This window comes from Nicotiana tomentosiformis, chromosome 7 (assembly GCF_000390325.3).
Source record: "Nicotiana tomentosiformis chromosome 7, ASM39032v3, whole genome shotgun sequence".
Classification (NCBI taxonomy): domain Eukaryota; kingdom Viridiplantae; phylum Streptophyta; class Magnoliopsida; order Solanales; family Solanaceae; genus Nicotiana; species Nicotiana tomentosiformis.
This window is the reverse complement of record NC_090818.1, coordinates 94,734,321-94,754,478: the sequence shown is the minus strand read 5'-3', so window position 1 is coordinate 94,754,478 and position 20,158 is coordinate 94,734,321. Positions and strand designations below refer to the sequence as shown.

General features: G+C 40.9%; 2 protein-coding genes across 2 annotated transcripts; both read right to left on the bottom strand.

Moving 5' to 3' along the window:
* Positions 1 to 9,302: 9,302 nt before the first annotated feature.
* Positions 9,303 to 9,971, bottom strand: LOC104104962 (uncharacterized). Its single transcript, XM_070180815.1, has one exon. The coding sequence runs from the start codon at positions 9,969 to 9,971 to the stop codon at positions 9,303 to 9,305; it is 669 nt and encodes a 222-aa protein (XP_070036916.1).
* Positions 9,972 to 10,072: 101 nt separating this feature from the next.
* LOC138896040 (uncharacterized) lies at positions 10,073 to 11,200 on the bottom strand. Its single transcript, XM_070180812.1, has one exon. The coding sequence runs from the start codon at positions 11,198 to 11,200 to the stop codon at positions 10,073 to 10,075; it is 1,128 nt and encodes a 375-aa protein (XP_070036913.1).
* Between the last annotated feature and the right edge of the window lie 8,958 nt (positions 11,201 to 20,158).

Below are 20,158 nucleotides of genomic sequence, written 5' to 3'. Positions count from 1 at the left end.
ATTGGAATTCTGTTTTTCATGCAAAATCAAATTAAGACATTCGAAAAGCAGTACAACTCAATTATCAGTCTCATGCTTCATAATCACAATGGCACTAGTATCGTCCCCCCCCCCCCCCCCCAAAAAAAAAAAAAAACAATTGTTAGGTAAGAGAGATATTGTTACTTCTCTCAACAAAAAAAAGAAAAAAAGAGAGAGAAGTGATTCCAAGGTTAATCAATATGTTCTCGACTATGTTAACATTTGCAGTTCCTTGCAATTTGGCAACTTTCGTTTTTGAGAATTCTGTGGATCCCAGGTACCAATGTCGACATTTTCTGACTTAAATCTTAAACTGGTGAATGGTGACTGTCATCTTATTCTTTCTGGTTGTCTTATCGTTTTTCCTCAAAATCGGATAATAATTGAATTTATACGCGGTTTTAAGGATATGTGATCTAATTTGATACAAAGTGAGAAATCAGATTTAAAATGGAAGAATAAGTAGAAAAATAAATACAAACCATACAGATTGAACAACTTAAGTCTCGCAAGGTTAACTTTCTTCGAATTTAGATGTGATGTTATTGAAGCCAGAATAATATGAACAAAGCTGGAAAAAATAGTATCTTGTTCTTTGAACTATGTTACAATGTCCCCATGAATTACTCAGTTTCCTCTATATATTTAGGGAGATGAAGTTTTTAAGACATTATTTTATAATAAATTATGTAGATAGTTGGCTCCTTTTTTGACTTAATTCCGTGATTTCTGCCATAATGATTGGTTAATGGCGAGAATCACGGATCCTTGTCGGATGAGTTGGCGAAGCTTTTCTTCGAGGCCGTCAGAAGTACGATTGGTTGTGCCTTCGGTAAAATCGAGGGCAAATATGATGGTCTTGTCGAACTTCAGACCTCGATATTTCGGCCTTCTGTTATTTGGCTCGGCAAATTTCCCTCGATCTTGTTCGGTCTCAATCTCGTTCGGTCCCGGGGTCACGAGCTCAATGATGAATCTTCGCACCTTGGTTCGATATAACTCAAGATCAAGCTTTAACCTATTCGTATTTTAGTCTCGATTGGTCACATAAGGGTCGAACCCGGTTTCGACCGTATACATATAGTCCCATCATTTTTCGGAAAGAAGATGACGAGAAACGATGTGAACTTTCGAATCCCGCTTTGATGGATCATGACGTAAGCGACAAACAGTTACTGAAACGTCCCGTCGGTCCAGTTACCAAGGCAGTAAATGCCTGTCAGTTGTTGGTCGGCCATTACGGATTTTGAACCATCATTAGCATAGTATAAATATCCCAACTTTCATTCCTTCAAACCTTACGTTCAAAGCTCCTTCTATCCTTGTTCTTCAAAAATCTCTTCACTCTCCAATTTTTTTACTTAGATTTCTTGAACCTTTTGCAAACCACTAAGCGTACCTTCTTAATTTCCTCTTCTTCATCTCGGCTCTAAAATGGCGAAAACTTCTAAGACTGTCCCACAAAAGGAGGCAGCCTCTTCATCACGATCTGCAGGCGACGGGACTACGGCGGAATCCCACCCTGAAGAGTTTGTTCCTGCAGGGTGCCCGACCATTGCTGATTTCAAGATCGAAAAATTTTTCTCGGTACCGGGTCGGTGCAAGCCGGTCTCGAGATATATATGTTCGATCACCGAGGATCTCCTCTCCAAGGTAAAAAAGGATTGCAACTGGGCCAATAAGCATGTGGTGGTGCCTTCGCCTGAGGAAGAAATTACTACCCACGTGGAGGATTTTTTAAGTGTTTACACTTACCCCTTCACATTGGGTCCCTTAGATCAGGTCATTATCGCATTCTGCAAGAGGTACGAGGTGACCCTCATTCAAATTCACCCCTTCTTCTGGAGGATAGTGATTCTTCTCCGTTTCTTTGTAAACAAAATCGAGGGGTGTCCCTTCACCCTCGATCATTTTATGCGCCTGTACAATCCCCGACTCTATCGAGGGGGATTAATCAAACTTGATCGCCAGGATAGTAAGGCTCCGTTCTCGAGTATAGATGAGGCTCGGGACCGAGGCTGGATAGGCCGATTCGTTCGATTAAGGATTTCAGACTTGATCCCTGCCTAGGACATGCCATTTTCCGAGAAATGGAACATGAAGCGTAAATATAACTTTGCCTTAGAGATTTTATTTATTTTTTCTCCCCTTCCCTCCCTTCTTATCGGTGTTTTTGTGGTGCAGTTGTGGCTCGGATACTGGATGTCGTTCCTCAACTCAAGGAGTGGGTTGAGGACCTTATGTCATAAAGACCATATTCCGAGCACGCATGGATAGAATTATCGAAAGGTCGGTGGGAGGCCCGTAATCATGGTAAGTTTCCTTTTCTGATTCAATAATGTTTGACTTTCTCATTACACTGTTGAATTCTTATCGGTTCTGTTTTATTTTGTAGGTCTCCCCAAAGATGTTTCTATGAGGCCTCTATCTGGTGATGAGGATGTGCCTCTCGAGTCCCCTGCTCCGAGGCATGGTGATGAGAAGAAAAGGAAAGGGCCCCGAGCTCTCTGGACTTGGAAAAGAAAAAACCAAAGAGGAGGCTGGTGCGTAAACTTAAGGAAAGTACCGACGTCCTCTCATCGGACTCAATCCGCCAACTGAGGGATGAGTCCAAAGAAGAAGAAGAAGAAGAAGAATAAGATAATTCTGACCTAGTGGCTCGGGTGCGAACTGCTTTGCCTTAAGCCGGGGAGGATGCTGAGAAGGCATTGGCCGAGATCTTCGAGCCGAAATGGGGTGCGACTACTTTGCCTCAAGCCAGGGGAATCGAGAGGGAGGCCGGGGCCGACACATCTCGAGCAGAGGAAGGTGCCTCAAAAGATGCGCTTAGGGCGATTGACCTTACCGGGTCTCCTCAGGTCTCAGATGCCATGATCCACGAGGCCGATATGCTAGAAGGCCATTCTTACGAGGGGCCTCAAGGGGCGACAGATATCCACAACTTCTTGGATGGGTTAGAGTCTATTTCTTTAGAGGACGTTACTGGGCTCGGTGACTTGCCGGTGCCGAAGAAGGTACCACCATCGGAGGCTAGTGGGTCTTATTCGAGCCCAAAGTTGGTGAATTGGTTCCCGGCCCCGAGCGTTAACCCAGACCGAAGGCGATCAATAGTTTTCTCTGTCCCGGAAGATGCCTGGGTTTTCTCTGTCCCCGTGGGGGTTGCCAGCTACCTTCAGTGCTTGGTGACCGAAGAGGACCGGGCCGTGATGGATGCGGTGGAAGCGCCCTGCTTATTCAATGAAGCTCAGCAGGCTTTGAATCGGGTAATTTCGAGTGTCCCCCCATTATGTATTTTAAATTTGAAGTTGTAAATAATCCTAACACTTTTCTTTATGCTTGCAGGTCTCGGTACTGAACCATGATACTTTCCTCCGATTCCGGGAGGAATTAACCCAACACGAGGCCGAGGTTCAGGAGCTTACTGAGAAGAGGGACTCCTATAAGCTTCTGAGTGAAAACTTCAGGCCGAGTTAAAAGCGGCTTGGAATGAGCATGCCGAGTGGGCCGAACAGGTAAATCGAGTATTTGAAGATAGTGACGACGAACTGGATTCAGTGGCTAACGATCCGATCATGTAGGTTCAACAAAGGGTTGAACAAATCGGGCAGCCCCAGGCGCAGGTAGACACGATACAAGCTGAGGCCGAGGAGTTCAACAAAAATATAGATCTCTTAGCCTCGGAAAAAGGAAGCTGTCCAAACACAACTGGCATCAGCCGAGGCGCAGCTTCGGGCTGCAAAAGAGAAAAACTTGGTGCAGGTTAAGAAGATCGAGGAGCTCCAATCTCAGCTAAACTCGGCAATTTCTGGTCAAGAGAATCTGGCCAAGGAACTCGAGGTGGCCAAATCAGAGGTGGTTGTGGCCGAGACCAAGGCTGATGTAAAGTGGCCCAATTCAAGGTTGATGTCTAGGCGATTCATGCGCAGGCTAAAAGTATGGTGGATCATGCAAGGTGGCAAACTCGAAGGGAAGATCTCGAGGGAGTCAATGCTCAGAACTTCGACCTACTGGCTGAAATCGGGAACGCCAAAGTAGAAGAAGCCAGGGCCCAGAAGCTGGCTTTTCTCGAGGAAGATTCCGAGAGCTTATCTGAATCTGAAGGCGGGGAAGATCCCGAGGATGAAGACGCTGCCCCCGATGGGGACTAGGTCACTTAGGCGTTTAGAGATATTATTTGCTTTTTACATCTTTTTGAGGCCGTTTTGGCCATTGTAAAGTTCTGTATCGAGCCATTCTGGCCTTTGTAAAAAGATTGTATATATAAGGCTTTCTTTCAAATTTTCCCTTTGCTTTATTACTTGTATTCACGATGGCCGGAATGCCTTAGCATAAAATAACTTAGGTTATATTTGAAAGTCCAAACAAACCTTGCCTTTATTACTGTTTTGGGTTAAGGCATTGTAGGGGTTCGGTGTTGCCGATAATTTTTCCCGAAATATCTTAGGTTTATAACCTTGCTGAGGGAAACCTTTAGAACCGGTTATAAAGAAGAATTTTTTTGAAGACCTTGTTTTTGTTATGGGTCTCAGACGTCCCCGAACCGTATTAGTATGGCCTTATCCTTTTTAGTTCGGGCGCTGCCAAATAAGCTTTTATGCCCTCGAGTGTGTTTAACTCGGAATGGCCTTAGCCTTTAGATTCGGGCATGCCAAATAAGCTTCATGCCCTCGAGTGTTTTTAACTCGGAATGACCTAAGCCTTTAGATTTGGGCATGCCAAATAAGCTTCATGCCCTCGAGTATTTGTAACTCATAACGGCCTTAGCCTTTAGATTTGGGAATTCCAAATAAGCTTCATGCCCTCGAGTATTTTTAACTCGGAACGGCCTTAGCCTTTAGATTCGGGCATGCCAAATAAGCTTCATACCCTCGAGTGTTTTTAACTCGGAACAGCCTTAGCCTTTAGATTTGGGCATGCCAAAGAAGCTTCATGCCCTCGAGTATTTTTAATTCGGAACGGCCTTAGCCTTTAGATTCGGGCATGCCAAATAAGCTTCATGCCCTCGAGTGTTTTTAACTCGGAACGGCCTTAGCCTTTAGATTTGGGCTTGCCAAAGAAACTTCATGCCCTCGAGTGTTTTTAACTCGGAACGAACTTAGCCTTTAGATTCGGCCATGCCAAATAAGCTTCATGCCCTCGAGTGTTTTTAACTCGGAACGACCTTAGCCTTTAGATTCGGGCATGCCAAATAAGCTTCATGCCCTCGAGTATTTTTAACTCGGAACGGCCATAGCCTTTAGATTTGGGTATGCCAATGAAGCTTCATGCCCTCGAGTGTTTTTAACTCGGAACGACCTTAGCCTTTAGATTCAGGCATGCTAAATAAGCTTCATGCCCTCGAGTATTTTTAACTCATAACGGCCTTAGCCTTTATATTTGGGAATTCCAAAGAAGCTTCATGCCCTCGAGTGTTTTTAACTCGAAATGGCCTTAGCCTTTTAAGTTAGGCAATGCCTACAGTCCCCGAGTGAAGTGAATGTTCGAACTCAGATTAAGGTGGCCCTTGGGCCTGATATCTTTAAGGGATCAGGTGTAGGAAATTCCTTGAGAAATACAAGTAATGTTTTTGAGGATGAGATGTTTATATGCAAAGAAGAGTCTCCTTTTTCATTCATGTGCATAATAGTTGTATATGTATACACGTTTTGTGCCAGGGCTCGAGTGATTTGAGCGGGCACGGTTCATTTAACCGTCTGGCCCTTACAGTAAATCCTGTTGATCGAGGCCCTTCAATCACGAAGTCGAAATTCCTTGTTAAATCCGATATCCGAGGATATTCCCCCCCCCCAGTGTTCGAGGTTGACCGAAGAGAGGCCTCAAATACTGTCATAATCATTATCACCTATTCGTAGCCAGCCTTCGATTTTAAGTTAGCACGATTACTTGTTGCCTCGTTAAAAATCATGCCGGAAAACCCATTTGGGACAAAACCGGTTCAAGGAAAAAAAGTGCAACGCGTACTTTCAGACCTAGGACCTCGTATCATCCTTTGTAAGTTGCCTGCAAGTGTCAATTTGAAATGTAAAAAAAGAAAAGTAGAAGAAAGAATTGGGGTCGTACCTTAGCAATAATATCGTTTTAAGTGAGATATATTCCAGTTGTTTGGTAGTTGCTCGTCGTTCATTGTTCCAAGCTTGTAGGATCCTTTTCCGGTGATCTCGATAATTTGGTACGGTCCTTCCCAATTTGGGCCCAATTTCCCTTCGTTCGGGGTTCGGGTGCTTAGCGTGACTTTTCTTAGTACCAAGTCCCCGACATTGAAGTATCGAAGGTTAGCCCTTCGATTGTAATATCTCTCGATCCGCTGCTTCTGCCCAGCCAATCGAACAATGGTGGCTTCACGCCTTTCATCCAATAGCTCCAGGCTCGTATTCATAGCCTCGTCACTTGATTCCTTTGTTACATATCAGAATCTGATACTTGGCTCCCCGACTTCGACCGCTATTAAAGCTTCGGTGCCATAAACTAAAGAGAACGGGGTGGCCCCGGTACTGGATTTCGAGGTTGTGCGGTATGCCCATAGGACCTCAAATAGCATTTCCTTCCATTTTCCTTTTGAATCAGTTAACCTCTTTTTAAGGCTTTGGAGTATGGTTTTGTTGGTAGACTCAGCTTGTCCATTCCCACTAGGGTGATAGGGAGTGGATAATATCCTTTTGATCTTATGGTCTTTGAAAAACTTACTTACTTTGCTGCCAATAAATTATTTCTCGTTGTCGCACACAATCTCGACCGGTATCCCGAATCGGCATACGATGTGGTCCCAGATAAAATCAATGACTTCTTTTTCCCTGATCTTCTCATATGCAGCGGCTCCCTAGGTCGATGGATCAGAGGAGCGTGCCTTTGGCATTCATCACATTTTCGAACGAACTCCTTTGTATCTTTTTCCATGTCGATCAAGTAGTAACTAGCTCTGATTATTTTTTGAACTAGTGATTCGGCGCCCGAGTGATTTCCACAAGTACCCTCGTGGATTTCCCTCAGAACGTACTCAATATCCCCCGGCCCTAGACATTTTGCAAGTGGACCATCGAATGTTCTTCTGAATAAGGTTCCGTCTTTGGCCAGGCTAAATCGGGCTACTTTTGTACGCATGGCCCTCGATTCTTTTGGGTCTGATGTCAAATTTCTGGTCCTGAGATACTCCACATACTTGTTCCTCCAGTCCCAAGTTAGGCTCGTCGAGTTGATCTCGGCATGGCCTTCTTCCACCACCGATCTCATAAGCTGCACGACTTCTCCTGAATTGAACTCGTATCTTCGACCGACGATCCCAAGTTAGTGAGGGCATCGGCTTCGCTGTTTTGATCCCGAGGTACATGTTGCAAAGTCCATTCTTTGAACCGATGTAATATCACTTGTAACTTGTTTAAGTATCTCTGCATTCGTTCTTCTCTGACCTCGAATATTCCGTTAACTTGGTCTACCACAAGGAGGGAGTCGCACTTGGCTTCGATCACCTATGCTCCTAAGCTTTTGGCTAATTCAAGGCCTGCAATCATGGCCTCATATTCAGCCTCGTTGTTAGTTAATTTCACAGTCTTAATAGATTGTCTAATTATATTACCTGTTGGTGGCTTTAATACGATACCAAGTCCGGACCCTTTGGTGCTTGAGGTCCTGTCTGTAAAGAGGGTTTAGATTTTCGAAGATGTCCTTGAGTTAACCAATAACTCTCTTTCGACCTCAGATATCAGGGCCGGTGTAAAGTCGGCCATGAAGTCTGCCAATATTTGGGACTTAATGGCGGTCCGAGGTCGATATTCAATATCGTACCCACTTACTTCCACGACCCATTTGGCCAATCGGCCTGAGAGTTCGGGTTTATGCATAACGTTCCTTAACGGGTAAGTAGTTATGACACATATGAGGTGACATTGGAAGTATGGTTTTAGCTTCCTAGAGGCACTTAGCAAAGCGAGGGCCAATTTTTCTAGGTGGGGGTATCTAGTTTCGGATTCACCCAAGGTCCAACTAACATAATAAATCGGAAATTGCATACCATGTTCTTCCCGAACTAGGACTCCACTTACCGCTATCTCCGATACTGCCAAATACAAGTATAGTTGTTCGTTTGTCCTCGCTGTGTGAAGTAGTGGTGGGCTCGATAAATACCGCTTAAGTTCTTCCAAGGACCGTTGGCATTCTGGGGTCCATGTGAAGTTGTTTTTCTTCAGCAACGAGAAAAATCGACGACTCTTATCGGAGGACCTCGAGATGAATCGCCTGAGGGCGGCAATGTGCATGGTTAACCTTTGTACGGCCTTCACGTTGTTCACTACCGTGATATCTTCGATAGCTTTGATCTTGTCGGGGTTGATCTCGATTCCTCAGTTGGATACCATGAACCCGAGAAATTTACCCGATCCGACTCCGAACGCGCATTTTTCTGGATTAAGTTGCATGTTGTATTTCTTCAATATACTAAAGGTTTCCTACAAATATTTTAAATAGTCCACTACTCGCAGGGATTTAACCAACATATTGTCAATGTAAACTTTCATCGATTTTCCTATTTTTTCTTCGAATATCCGATTTACTAGGGGTTGGTATGTGGCATCGGTATTTTTTAATCCAAACGACATTACATTATAACAGTATGTGCCATTTTTAGTGATGAATGAGGTTTTTTCTTGATCACCCGGGTCCATCCGTATTTGGTTGTACCCGGAATAGGCATCGAGAAAACTGAGGATCTCGTGGCCGGCCATGGTATCGATCATGCGATCGATGTTGGGCAAAGGAAAAGAGTCTTTGGGGCATGCTTTATTCAAATCTTTGTAATCTACACACATTCTTAGTTTATTCCCCTTTTTAGGGACTACCACTACGTTTGATAATCAATCCGGGTATTTAACCTCTCGAATGGACCCTATTTTTAGGAGTTTAGATATCTCATCCTTGATGAAAGCATGTTTGACCTCGGACTGGGGCCTTCTCTTATGCTTGACCGGATTAATTTTTGGGTCCATGTTTAGTTTGTGAGTGGTTATTTCTGGTGGGATCCCTATCATATCAAGATGGGACCAAGCAAAACAATCTATGTTAACTATAAGAAATTGAATAATTTTTTTCCGGAGCTCAGGAGTTAGTCCCGTGCCCAGGTATACCTTTCGATCGGGCCAGTGCTCGATTAATACAACGTGTTCCAAATCTTCGACCATCGATTTGGTTGCGTCGGAGTCATCGGGGATTATAAAAGATCGGGGAACCCCATAATCATTGTCTTCGTAAGTCTTTTGCTTATCTGATTGGATCGTGATCGGAATCGGTAATTGCTATTTGGCCTCTAGGTCGGCGCCTGAATTTGGTTCCTTCGGTGTTGTGAGCGTTGATATCATAACCACTTCTTCGATGGCAAACATCTCTTTTACAGTCAGTTGTTCCCCGTAGATTGTCTTGATCCCCCCTGGGACTGGAAATTTTAGCACTTGGTGAAGAGTTGAGGGTACTGCTCTCATGTGGTGGATCAACGGTCTCCCGAGAAGGGCGTTGTACCTCATGTCCCCTTCGATTACATAAACCTTGACCTCTTGTATTATTCCGGCGGTATTGACAGGTAACGTTATCTCTCCCTTGGTGGTTTCACATGCCATGTTGAACTTGTTTAGGACTCGGACTGCTGGCACGATCCTGTCTTGTAGACCGAGCTGTTCTACGACCTTCGACCGAATAATGTTGGTCGAGCTACCTGGATCAATTAACACACATTTAATTCTAGTTTTATTTACGAGTATAGATATTACTAGCGCATCATTGTGAGGTTGTATGATCCCTTTCGCATCACCGTCGCTGAAGGATAAGACTCCTTTCGGTATGTAGTCTCGAGTTCGTTTCTCCCTGGTGATGGAGATTCTGGTGCGTTTCAACATTGACTCCTGTGGGATATCGACTCCATCGATGATCATATTAATTACGTATTGAGGTTCAGTATCTTCTTGTTCCATTTGTTGGTTAGAATCCCTGTTCCTGAAATGATTCTTGGCCTGGTTGCTCAAGAACTCTCGAAGGTGCCCATTGTTGAATAAACGGGCTACTCTTCTCTTAGCTATCGACAATCTTCCGTTCTATGACCGTAGGTGCCATGATATTTGCACATATGTTTAGGGTCCATTTGAGTTGGATCGGATTGTAAAGGTCGAGGCCATTTGGTATCACTAATGCCCCCGATAACAGATACGATGGCGACAACATCGATATTAAAGTTGTATTCTGATAGCCTCGATGCTTCTTTAGGCCCGATGGACCTGTCGAAGCTATTTTTGGTCATGAGCCCCCGGTTGCTTCGACCTTGATCACTTCTCCTGTCATTTTTTATGGGGTTTCGCCCCGACCCACTGCTCATTCGATCTCCATTATAGGGCCGATATCGATCCCCGTTTGATCCTGGTTCACGATCGATGTCCCTCTTGGCTCTATCGAGAGTCTTGGAAGGATATATAGACTTCGAAGGTTCCCCGAGTTGATCATTTCCGACTCTGATTTTTGATTGATACAGATTGTGTACATCGGTCCAGGTAATTACGGCAGGGTATTCTATCAGGCTTTGCTTTAATTGATGTGAAGCCACCGAGCTTCGAGTATTGAGTCCCTGAGTGAAAGCCTGAACTGCCCAATCATCAGCGACCGACGGCAGATCCATTCGTTCCATTTGAAAATGGGACACGAACTCCCTGAGCATCTCGTTCTCCTTCTGTTTGATTTTGAAAAGGTCTGATTTCCTGATTTTGACCTTGATGGCACCGGCATGTGCTTTTACGAAAGAGTCTGCAAGCATAGCAAATGAGTCAATAGAATTAGGAGGTAAGTTGTGATACCATATCATGGCTCCCTTAGACAGGGTTTTCCCAAATTGTTTCAGCAAAACAAACTCGATTTCGTCGTCTTCTAAGTCGTTCCTTTTAATGGCACATGTATAAGAGGTTACATGCTCGTTTGGATCAGTCGTTCCATTGTACTTAGGTATTTCGGGATTACGAAATTTCTTTGGGATCGGCTTTGGGGCCGCGCTTGGAGGAAAAGGTTTTTGCACGAACTTCTTGGAATCCAATCCCTTCAATATCGGGGGTGCTCCTGGGATTTGATCTACCCTGGAATTATAGGTTTCAACCTTTTTATCGTTCGCTTCGATCTTCTTTTCTCCTGACTTTATCCGCTTTGTCAGCTCCTCGAGCATTTTTATAATTTTGGGGTTAGTCCCCGACTCTTGTTCATTCGACCTTACCACGGCCGGTTCCGTTCTGCGGGTGACTACTTGGGGCGGATCGGGTTCAACCTTGCTCGGTGCCTGGGCTTGGCTCTACAACTGAGCTATCACGACCTGTTGAGCTTGCAGCATTTCGAAGATCATGCGTAGGCTAATCCCGTCTTCTTCAATGTTTTGTGTGTTTCGAGCTACAGATCGGGCTCCACCACGGACGTTATTTTCAGGGTCGGTACGCAAGGGCGCCATGTTGTTATTCTCACCTTGATGATTGGCCTCATTGTCGATATGCAGAGGTGCTAATTGAAAGTTTGTTATTTTTGGCCAGAAATCAAAAATACTTCAAAGAGCAAGTGTAAAGTAGTGTGCGTTATGAAGATTTGTATCAAATAACTACTATTATCCTTAGCCAAACGGTGGGCGCCAAAATATTTACCCCCAAAATCGGATAACAATTGAATTTATACGCGGTTTTAAGGATATGTGATCTAATTTGATACAAAGTGAGAAATTAGATTTAAGAAGGAAGAATAAGTAGAAAAATAAATGCAAACCATGCAGATTGAACAACTTAAGCCTCGCAAGGTTAACTTCCTTCGAATTTAGATGTGATGTTATTGAAGCCAGAATAATATGAACAAAGCTGGAAAAAATAGAATCTTGTTCTTTGAACTATGTTACAATGTCCCCATGAATTACTTAGTTTCCTCTATATATTTAGGGAGATGAAGCTTTTAAGACATTATTTTATAATAAATTATGTAGACCGTTGGCTCTTTTTTTGACTTAATTCCGTGATTTCTGCCATAATGATTGATTAATGGTGAGAATCATAGATCCTTGTCGGATGAGTTGGCGAAACTTTTCTTTGAGGCCGTCAAAAGTAGGATTGGTTGTGCCTTCGGTAAAATCGAGGGCAAATCTGATGGTCTTGTCGAACTTAGGACCTCGATATTTCGGCCTTCTATTATTTGGCTCGGCAAATTTCCCTCAATCTTGTTCGGTCTCAATCTCGTTTGGTCCCGGGGTCACGAGCTCAACGATGTATCTTCGCACCTTGGTTCGATATAACTCAAGATCGAGCTTTAACATGTTCGTATTTCAGTCTCGATTGGTCACACAAGAGACGAACCCGGTTTCGACCGTATACACTTAGTTTTATCAATATGAGTAATGCATCTTTCCTTGCATTTGGTCTCGCAGTTATTTGAGTTTCTATCAACTATTTTGCGCAGCCCCAATATGAGTGTTTAATTTTCTTTAATTGTCTGTGGCCTTCAAATTTTGTATAATGGTTGATGATGGTTTACAGTTAGAGCTATCATTGGAGATAGTTAGTTACCATGTAAGGAGTTGGTTTACTATACTATTGCCAATTGCCAATCAAATTTGCGTTTGCATTTTTTCTTATGTTATACATGGAACAAAGATTTTCTTTTTTCCTTTCAATTTTCAAGAAAATTTGACTATGTAATATTTTAGCATCTACCCTTTTACCCCTAGCCCCCTCGTGGTTATGAGTAATAAATAAATTCCCAATACTTCATAGGCTCAAAGTTCAAAAGCAACATCAAATTTGTCCTAAGGAGCAGAGGCTATCCTCATAACAATAGATACCAATAATCTTAAACTTATCTGCAAGCCCCAAGATTTCAGTTTCTCTCGAACTATTTATCTTCAAATCATAAAAGAATATCCAATTTGGCTTGATTCTGGAGTTAATTAATACGATCTCCCCATTAAGAGTAGTACAACAAAAACGAGAGTGCACTGAATATTTCTCTTCTGATGTGGTAAATGGTAATAAGCTTCACCCGTTCTTGATTCTTCCCTCTCAGGATCAGGACTTTGTAAAATCCAAATTTGCATTCCAGTACATACTCCATTTTGATTCAATGAATCCTAATTTTCCCTCAACTTGTACTAGGTTGTTGTTGGTTATATATCTTCCCACAATGAGATAGTTCTCATTTCTTCGGTTCTAACATTAAACTTCAGTACGTACTATCTTATTCTTCCGTCTGTTGTAGAAAGCACCGAATAAATATGCGACAGCTCCATCGAAGTGAATTCCTTCTAGCATTAATGGGTAAAAAAAAGTAAGATATGCCTTTAATCTCTCACCATGATTCACCTGTGCCTAGAGTATAATAACCCATTTTCGTGTTGACACCTTTGGACCATAAAAGTGTCTTTCAAAACTTTATGCCTCCTTTTACATATCTGGATCGTAACCCAATGAATAGTAACAACGATAAGTACTTAAATCATCAGTAACGTCTAGAAGAGGAAGAAATCGGAAGAAATCTTCCTTCTCTAGCTTCTCTTGTACTAGGATTGAAAATAATATATTAGCCCAATGAAAACCTGCACTCCATAAACAGAATAAAACTAATTTAGGATAGGTAACACAACACCGCCCATTTCTTTAACACGAAAAATAGATCGTCTGATCACCTTCTGGTCTATGGTGTAAAAGTTTTCTTTACCCATTATACGTACTAAGAAGTTGGTTCTATTATCAGAAAGAGATTTAGAGCGATTTTGATGGACATCCACAAAATAAGGATTTAATACAAGAGAATTATAATATTTGGAGACACACTAGAAAATAAGCTCTTCGGGTATTTCAGGTTTTCTTTTTGCAGTCTTCATCTTCTTCTTTTCCACGAGAAAAGCTTTGTAGCCAGTGTAGCTACACAAGGCCACAATTATACATATCTATCTATATGTGGTATTGGGGTGGGGGCCGGGGTCCAATCCTTTTCCTGAAAGAACTTGGTGTAGTTAATACCAGCACGCTTTTGCTTTTTTTCTTCTTTCCTTTTCCTAGTAGGATCTGTATCCGCTTTTGTTTATGTTATCCCAGTAATATACATATTCTGTAAGTATACTTTATTCGCAGAGATAACACAAAGTGGTGTGGTGATATAATTGTCTTTCCGCATTGCAAGGAGTTAAGGAAGTCATCAATGTAAAAGTTACACCAACATGTTAAAACATCGACACTTCATAGCCCCTTTTTTTATTTTTTAAATAAAGAAAAGGTGGACGTGAACTCATCACGATAACAACTAGACTAACGCATATATAGGAAACTTCACAGACTTTAGTGCTTTTGGTCTTCTTCAAAGATTCAAGTTTCGAAGTTCAATATTAGCATCAAATTTGTCCAAAGGAGTAGAGGTTATCCTCCATAAACAAAATAAACCTTTAGCGTATGAATACAATTTAGGATTGCTAACACGTTCAATTCCTCGACATGAAATATAGAGGCTTTAGGTTGTCCCAACTTCAGGTCTACGATCTAAAAGTTTTCTTGACCCCACGTGCGTAGGAATAATTTTGTTCTGTGATCAGGACGAGATATAGAGAGGCTTTTAATGAACATCCATGAAATAAGGATGTAATACAGAGACACTTACATATTTGGAAACGCACTTTGATACGATCCTAGATAGCCTCGGAAGAGCGGAGAATAATAAATTAAAGATGACCCCCAATTATCTAGTGGACTGTTGACTCGCTCCAAGTCCAAGAACGCCTGAGGGATGCATGTTAAGGAGCTGCATGATCTTCAAAATTGACTAGAAGATGTTTGGAGAGTCACTTGGAGGATTCATGCAAAGAATACCATTTTGGAGTCATGAGAATTGAAGAATCAAGACCCCAAGCCAAATCGTGTGACACGATTTCACCAGTCGTTGGCTACGGTTCAAGAGGGGCCTGAAAATCTGAAAAAAATAAACTTCTAAAATTCAACATGGTTCAACTGTGTGTTACGGTTGGGGTAACGGTTGAGGTTACGGTTTGGCCAAGCAAGTTTTTTTGGAAAATTAACTTAAGAACTTTTCTTATTTTACCTATTGGGTATTATAATAGCCTAGGGGTTATTTCATTAGCCACTTAGCATATTTTCAGGAAACTCTTATGCGAGATTTGGAACCTTTTGGTTCGAGTTCAACTTTGGATTACCTGTTTTCAAGAATTGGGTTTTTGAGGGTAATCTTCTTCTCCTTTCTTTATATCTAGGATTTTTAATTTGTCGTTCTTGGGAGGCGATCAGATAGTTTTTCGATTATTGCTTGAGACATTCACTTAGGGTTCTAGATTTTCTTCTATATTTCATTATTCAGACTACTTTTGATTATCTTAATCAAATATATCATTAGTTTTGCTTCAATTATTGTTGTTTTCATATTCCGCTATTTTGTTTTATCTTGGATCATATCAGTTGATATCAGAGCGAAGGTTCAGCTATTGTTCTAACAAACCTACGTTCCTCATTCTTAAAATCAAGATCTGAATTAGTCAAAAAAAGGAAAAAGAAAATTATAGCTTTTTTTCCGACTAAACCCTAGCCGAGTTGCGTACAAATAAATAAAAATAAAATTATTGAAGTTCTCTTCGTTGATTGTTGGGGGAAGATTACTTTTTGGGTAGAAGATTTATTGGGGATTCTTGTTAAGAACGAACTAGTGCTAGTTCGCATTAAATCATTCTTAATATTTGCAACTGACTATTTTTTTTGTGCCAATTCGTTCGTGCATTTCTCATTATTTTTGTAGAAATATGTTTTTGGCTCCCGTCCTTAGTCTTTAAAAGTCTGTTCTTGATTACATAAACTCTACTCTTAAATTACTTCTAAGAAAACTTATTCTTGGAAAGGTGATTTGCGGGTTGGACTCGAACTTTAAGGATTTTCAAGGAGTGAAGCAGAGATTATATATGAGTGAAAAGTGAGAATTCATAATTGTGAGAGAATGCATGCCGTTGAGGATAGTACCAGTGGAACTAAGGCACTAGCTCAGGCTGAAGGATCTAATGAAATATTACAAGCCATGATGCAACAAATACAACATTGACTTTGCAGGTAGAAACTTGCAAAGGGCTAATTGGGAAATACCAGTAGCTCCGACGCCCGCAATACATCAAGGTCACCTCAAGATGCGAGGAGGGATCCACAACAACTTAGGGTACCTCCACAATATAGCCATATGACGAATTTAAAGATGATGATTTTGATGACTATATTGATTATGGTCGTCAAGGCTTGAGAGGGGGTAGGAGAAGAGCTAGGCATGGTAGAAGACTTGGGATGCGACAATGAAATCAACACAACCGAGATGATGGGGTTGATAGAAACTTGGGTAGAATTAAGATGAAAATTCCTTCTTTTGAGGGAACGACTGACCCAGATGCATATTTGGAGTGGGAAGCAAAGGTAGAAATAATTTACAGAGTTCATAACTACTCTGAGGAGAAGAAATTTCAAATAGTAGTTACTGAATTCAAGGGATATGCCTCTTCTTGGCTTTAAAGAGCTGAGCTTGATCGTAGAAGGCTTGGAGACAGACCGATTGAGACTTGGGAAAACTTGAAGAGAGCAATGAGGGATGAATTTGTATCTTCACATTACCATAGAGAGATTATCAAGAATTTGCACAGCTTGGTGCAAGGTCACAAAAGTGTTGAAGAGTACTACAATACCATGGTTGTGCTTAAGATGAAGATCAACCTAGATAAAGCCGAGAAAACCATTATGACTGGATTTCACATTGGGTTAAACAATGACATTGCTAATCAGATTGAACTTTCTAGGGATTGCCATTCTGTAGTAGAGATATTGCACTTGGCTACTAGGTAGAGAGTATACTTAGAGACAAAATAAGTCATCCTCTGCTAGTTGGAATAAAGATAGAATTACTTGGAGATCTTCTTCGATTAAGAGTAGAGGGGTAAAAACTGAAGTCAAGCCATTTCAATCAGCTTAAAAGAGTAAAAATAAGGTAGAGGTTAAAGAGGGAGGGAACTCTATTCAACCTAAACCTTAAAGAAATTTGAGTGTTATTATTTGTCATAGATGTCAGGGGAGAGGACATCTGCAATATGAATGTCCTAACCGAAGAGCTATTTTGATTAAGGAGAATGGAGAATATGAATCTGATGATGGTGTGAAAGAATCTAATGGAGAGGGATCCACAAATGGTATTACTGGTTGTGAGGAGAAAGAGCCCATGAACACACAATTAGTTATTAGAAAATTAATGGGGATTCAAGTGAAAAGGGGTGATTTTGATCAAAGGAAAAATTTATTCCATGGTAGATATAACATTGGAGGAAGAATTTATTCCGATTGTAGATAGTGCAAGTTGCACTAATGTGGCTAGTGTGTCTCTTGTCGAGAAATTGGGTCTTAGGACTATAAGCATCCTCGCCCTACAAGCTTTAATGGTTGAATGATAGTGGGGAATTTAAAATAAACAAGCAGATTCTTCTTTGCTTCAAAATTTGGAAGTATATAGATGAAGTTTTGTGTGATGTTGTACCTATGCAGGCTTGTCATCTATTGCTTGGGAGACCATGATAATATGATATGAATGCACTGCATGAAGGGAGGAGTGATAGCTATACTCTTGAGTTGAAGGGTAAAAAGTATCTCTTGAAGCCTTGACTCCACTTTAAGTGTACGAAGATCATACAAGAGTTAAATAATTGGGTGGGAAGAAGGTGAGAGAAGAAAAAAGATAGAATGAGTGTAGGGGTAAAATTTCACTTGTTGAGATTGAGGAAAGTGAGGAGGCGGAAAAATTAGAGGGTAGCCGAAAGAGGAAGAAAGTAAAGAAACTGAGTGACGGTGAGAGGAAAGAGGCAAAAGGAAGAGAGTTGAACTTTTTTGTAAAAGCCAAGGAGTGTGAAAAGACCCTTAATGAAGGAATACCACTTTTACTATTTGTGTATATAGGAGTTTATTTGAACACTAACGAACTCTCTAACTCTTTGTCTAGTGATTTTATCTCTTTACTGCAGGAATAATGATGTCTTTTCTGAGTAGCTACCTAAAGGATTGTCACCACTTAGAGGGATTAACACCAGATTAACTTTGTGTCAGTATTTCAGATTCCGAATAAATCAGCTTATAAAAGCAATCTAAAGGAGGCTAATGAGCTTCAAAGGCAAGTGAAGGAGTTGCTAAATAAGGGTTCATGAGGGAGAGCATGAGTCCTTGTGATGTACCAACTATTTTGGTACCAAATAAGGATGGGTTTTGGCGTATGTGTGTTGACCGTAGAGCTATCAATAAAATCACAGTAAAGTATTGCTATCCCGTTCCTAGATTGGATGATATGTTGGATGAGTTGCATGGTGCAAAGGTTTTTTCAAAAATTAATTTGCAGAGTGGATATCATCAAATTAAATTGAATCCTGGTGATGAATGCAAAATAACCTTTAAAACTAAAAATGGTTTGTATGAATGGTTATTCATGTCTTTTGGTTAACTAATGCACCTAGCACATTTATACGCTTGATGGATTATGTTTTGAAGTCATTTAGAGATAAATTTGTTGTTGTCTATTTTGATGATATACTTATTTACTGTCAATTTTTGGATGACCATCTTTTTCATGCTAAAATTGTGCTCGATGTAAGAAGTGTAATTTTTGTGTTGATACGGTAATTTTCTTAGGGTTGTTGTGAGTGGGAAGGGTATAGAGGTTGATGAGATAAAAGTGAAAGCCATTAGAGAGTGGCCTGTTCTGAAGAGTGTGTCAGAGGTTAGGAGTTTTCATGGTCTCGCTAGTTTTTATAGGAGATTTGTTGAGGGTGTAGTACCATAGCTGCTCCTTTGACTGCAATAATTACGAAGGATAAAAGATATAAATGGGTTAAGGATCAAGATGAGGCTTTTGAATTATTAAAAAAGAAGCTTAGTTCAGCCCCTTCGCTACAACTACTTGATTTTAGTAAGACGTTTGAGGTTGAGTGTGATGCTTCTAGTGTAGGCATATGTGTAGTTCTTATGCAAGACCAAAAACCTATATCTTACTTTAGTGAGAAATTGAGTGGAGCTAACCTTAAATTATTCTACTTATGATAAGGAGATGAATGCCCTTGTGAGAGCTTTACCCAATTGGCAACATTATTTCTGGCCTAAGAAATTTATAATTAGGACTGACCATGAGGGTCTCAGATTTCTAAATAGTCAGTCTAAGTTAAACAAAAAATATGCTAAGTGGTAGAGTTTATAGAGATATTTTCACATGTTATCTACTATAAGCAAAGATAATATTGTGGCTGATGTACTTTCTAGACGATATGTTCTTATTAATATGTTAACCGCTAATTTGATAGGATTCTAAGTATATTAAGGATTTATATGATAGTGACCCAAATTTTAGTAGCAAGTAAAAGGAGTGTGAGTTGGGTATATTTGAGGGATTCCTTAGGGACGATGGTTATTTGTTTAGGAAGAAAAAATGTGTCTCTGGTTGTTCTTTGAGGAAATTATTTGTTAGAGAGGCACATAGTAGTGGATTGATGGGGCATTTTGGAATTTATAAAATATCAAAACGCCTGAAAATTTTATTGGCCCCACATGAGGAGAGATATAGGTAGATATTGTGGTAGATGTCTCGAGTGTCTTCAGGCTAAATCTAAGGCTAATCCATATGGTTTATATACTCCATTGCATGTTCCTGAGGGTCCTTGGTTAGATATTTATATGGATCTTGTTTTGGGCTTAACTAGGACAAGGAAGGGACATGATTGCATATTTGTTGTAGTTGACCATTTTTCTAAGATGACACATTTTATTCGTTGTCACAAGAAAGATGACGCACCTTACGTAGCTACATTATTTGTGAGAGAGGTTTTAAGGTTATATGGGGTGCCTAGGTCCATTGTTAGTGATGTGGATACTAAGTTTGTTAGCCAATTTTGGAGAACTTTATGGTCCAAGTCGGGAACTAAGTTATTGTATTCTACTACTTGTCATCTCTAAATCGATGGTCAGATTGAGGTAGTCAATATGACTTTGAATAGCATGTTGTGAGATGCACTTAAGGGTAAGTACACTTCTTGGGAGGAGCATTTACCGTTGATTGAGTTTGCTTATAATAAATCCGTTCATTCTTCCATGGGTAAGTCTCC

Bases quoted from the DNA above. Each gene is read 5' to 3' on its own strand.
- LOC104104962 (XM_070180815.1), bottom strand. From the start codon at position 9,971: ATGGAACAAGAAGATACTGAACCTCAATACGTAATTAATATGATCATC.
- LOC138896040 (XM_070180812.1), bottom strand. From the start codon at position 11,200: ATGCTCGAGGAGCTGACAAAGCGGATAAAGTCAGGAGAAAAGAAGATC.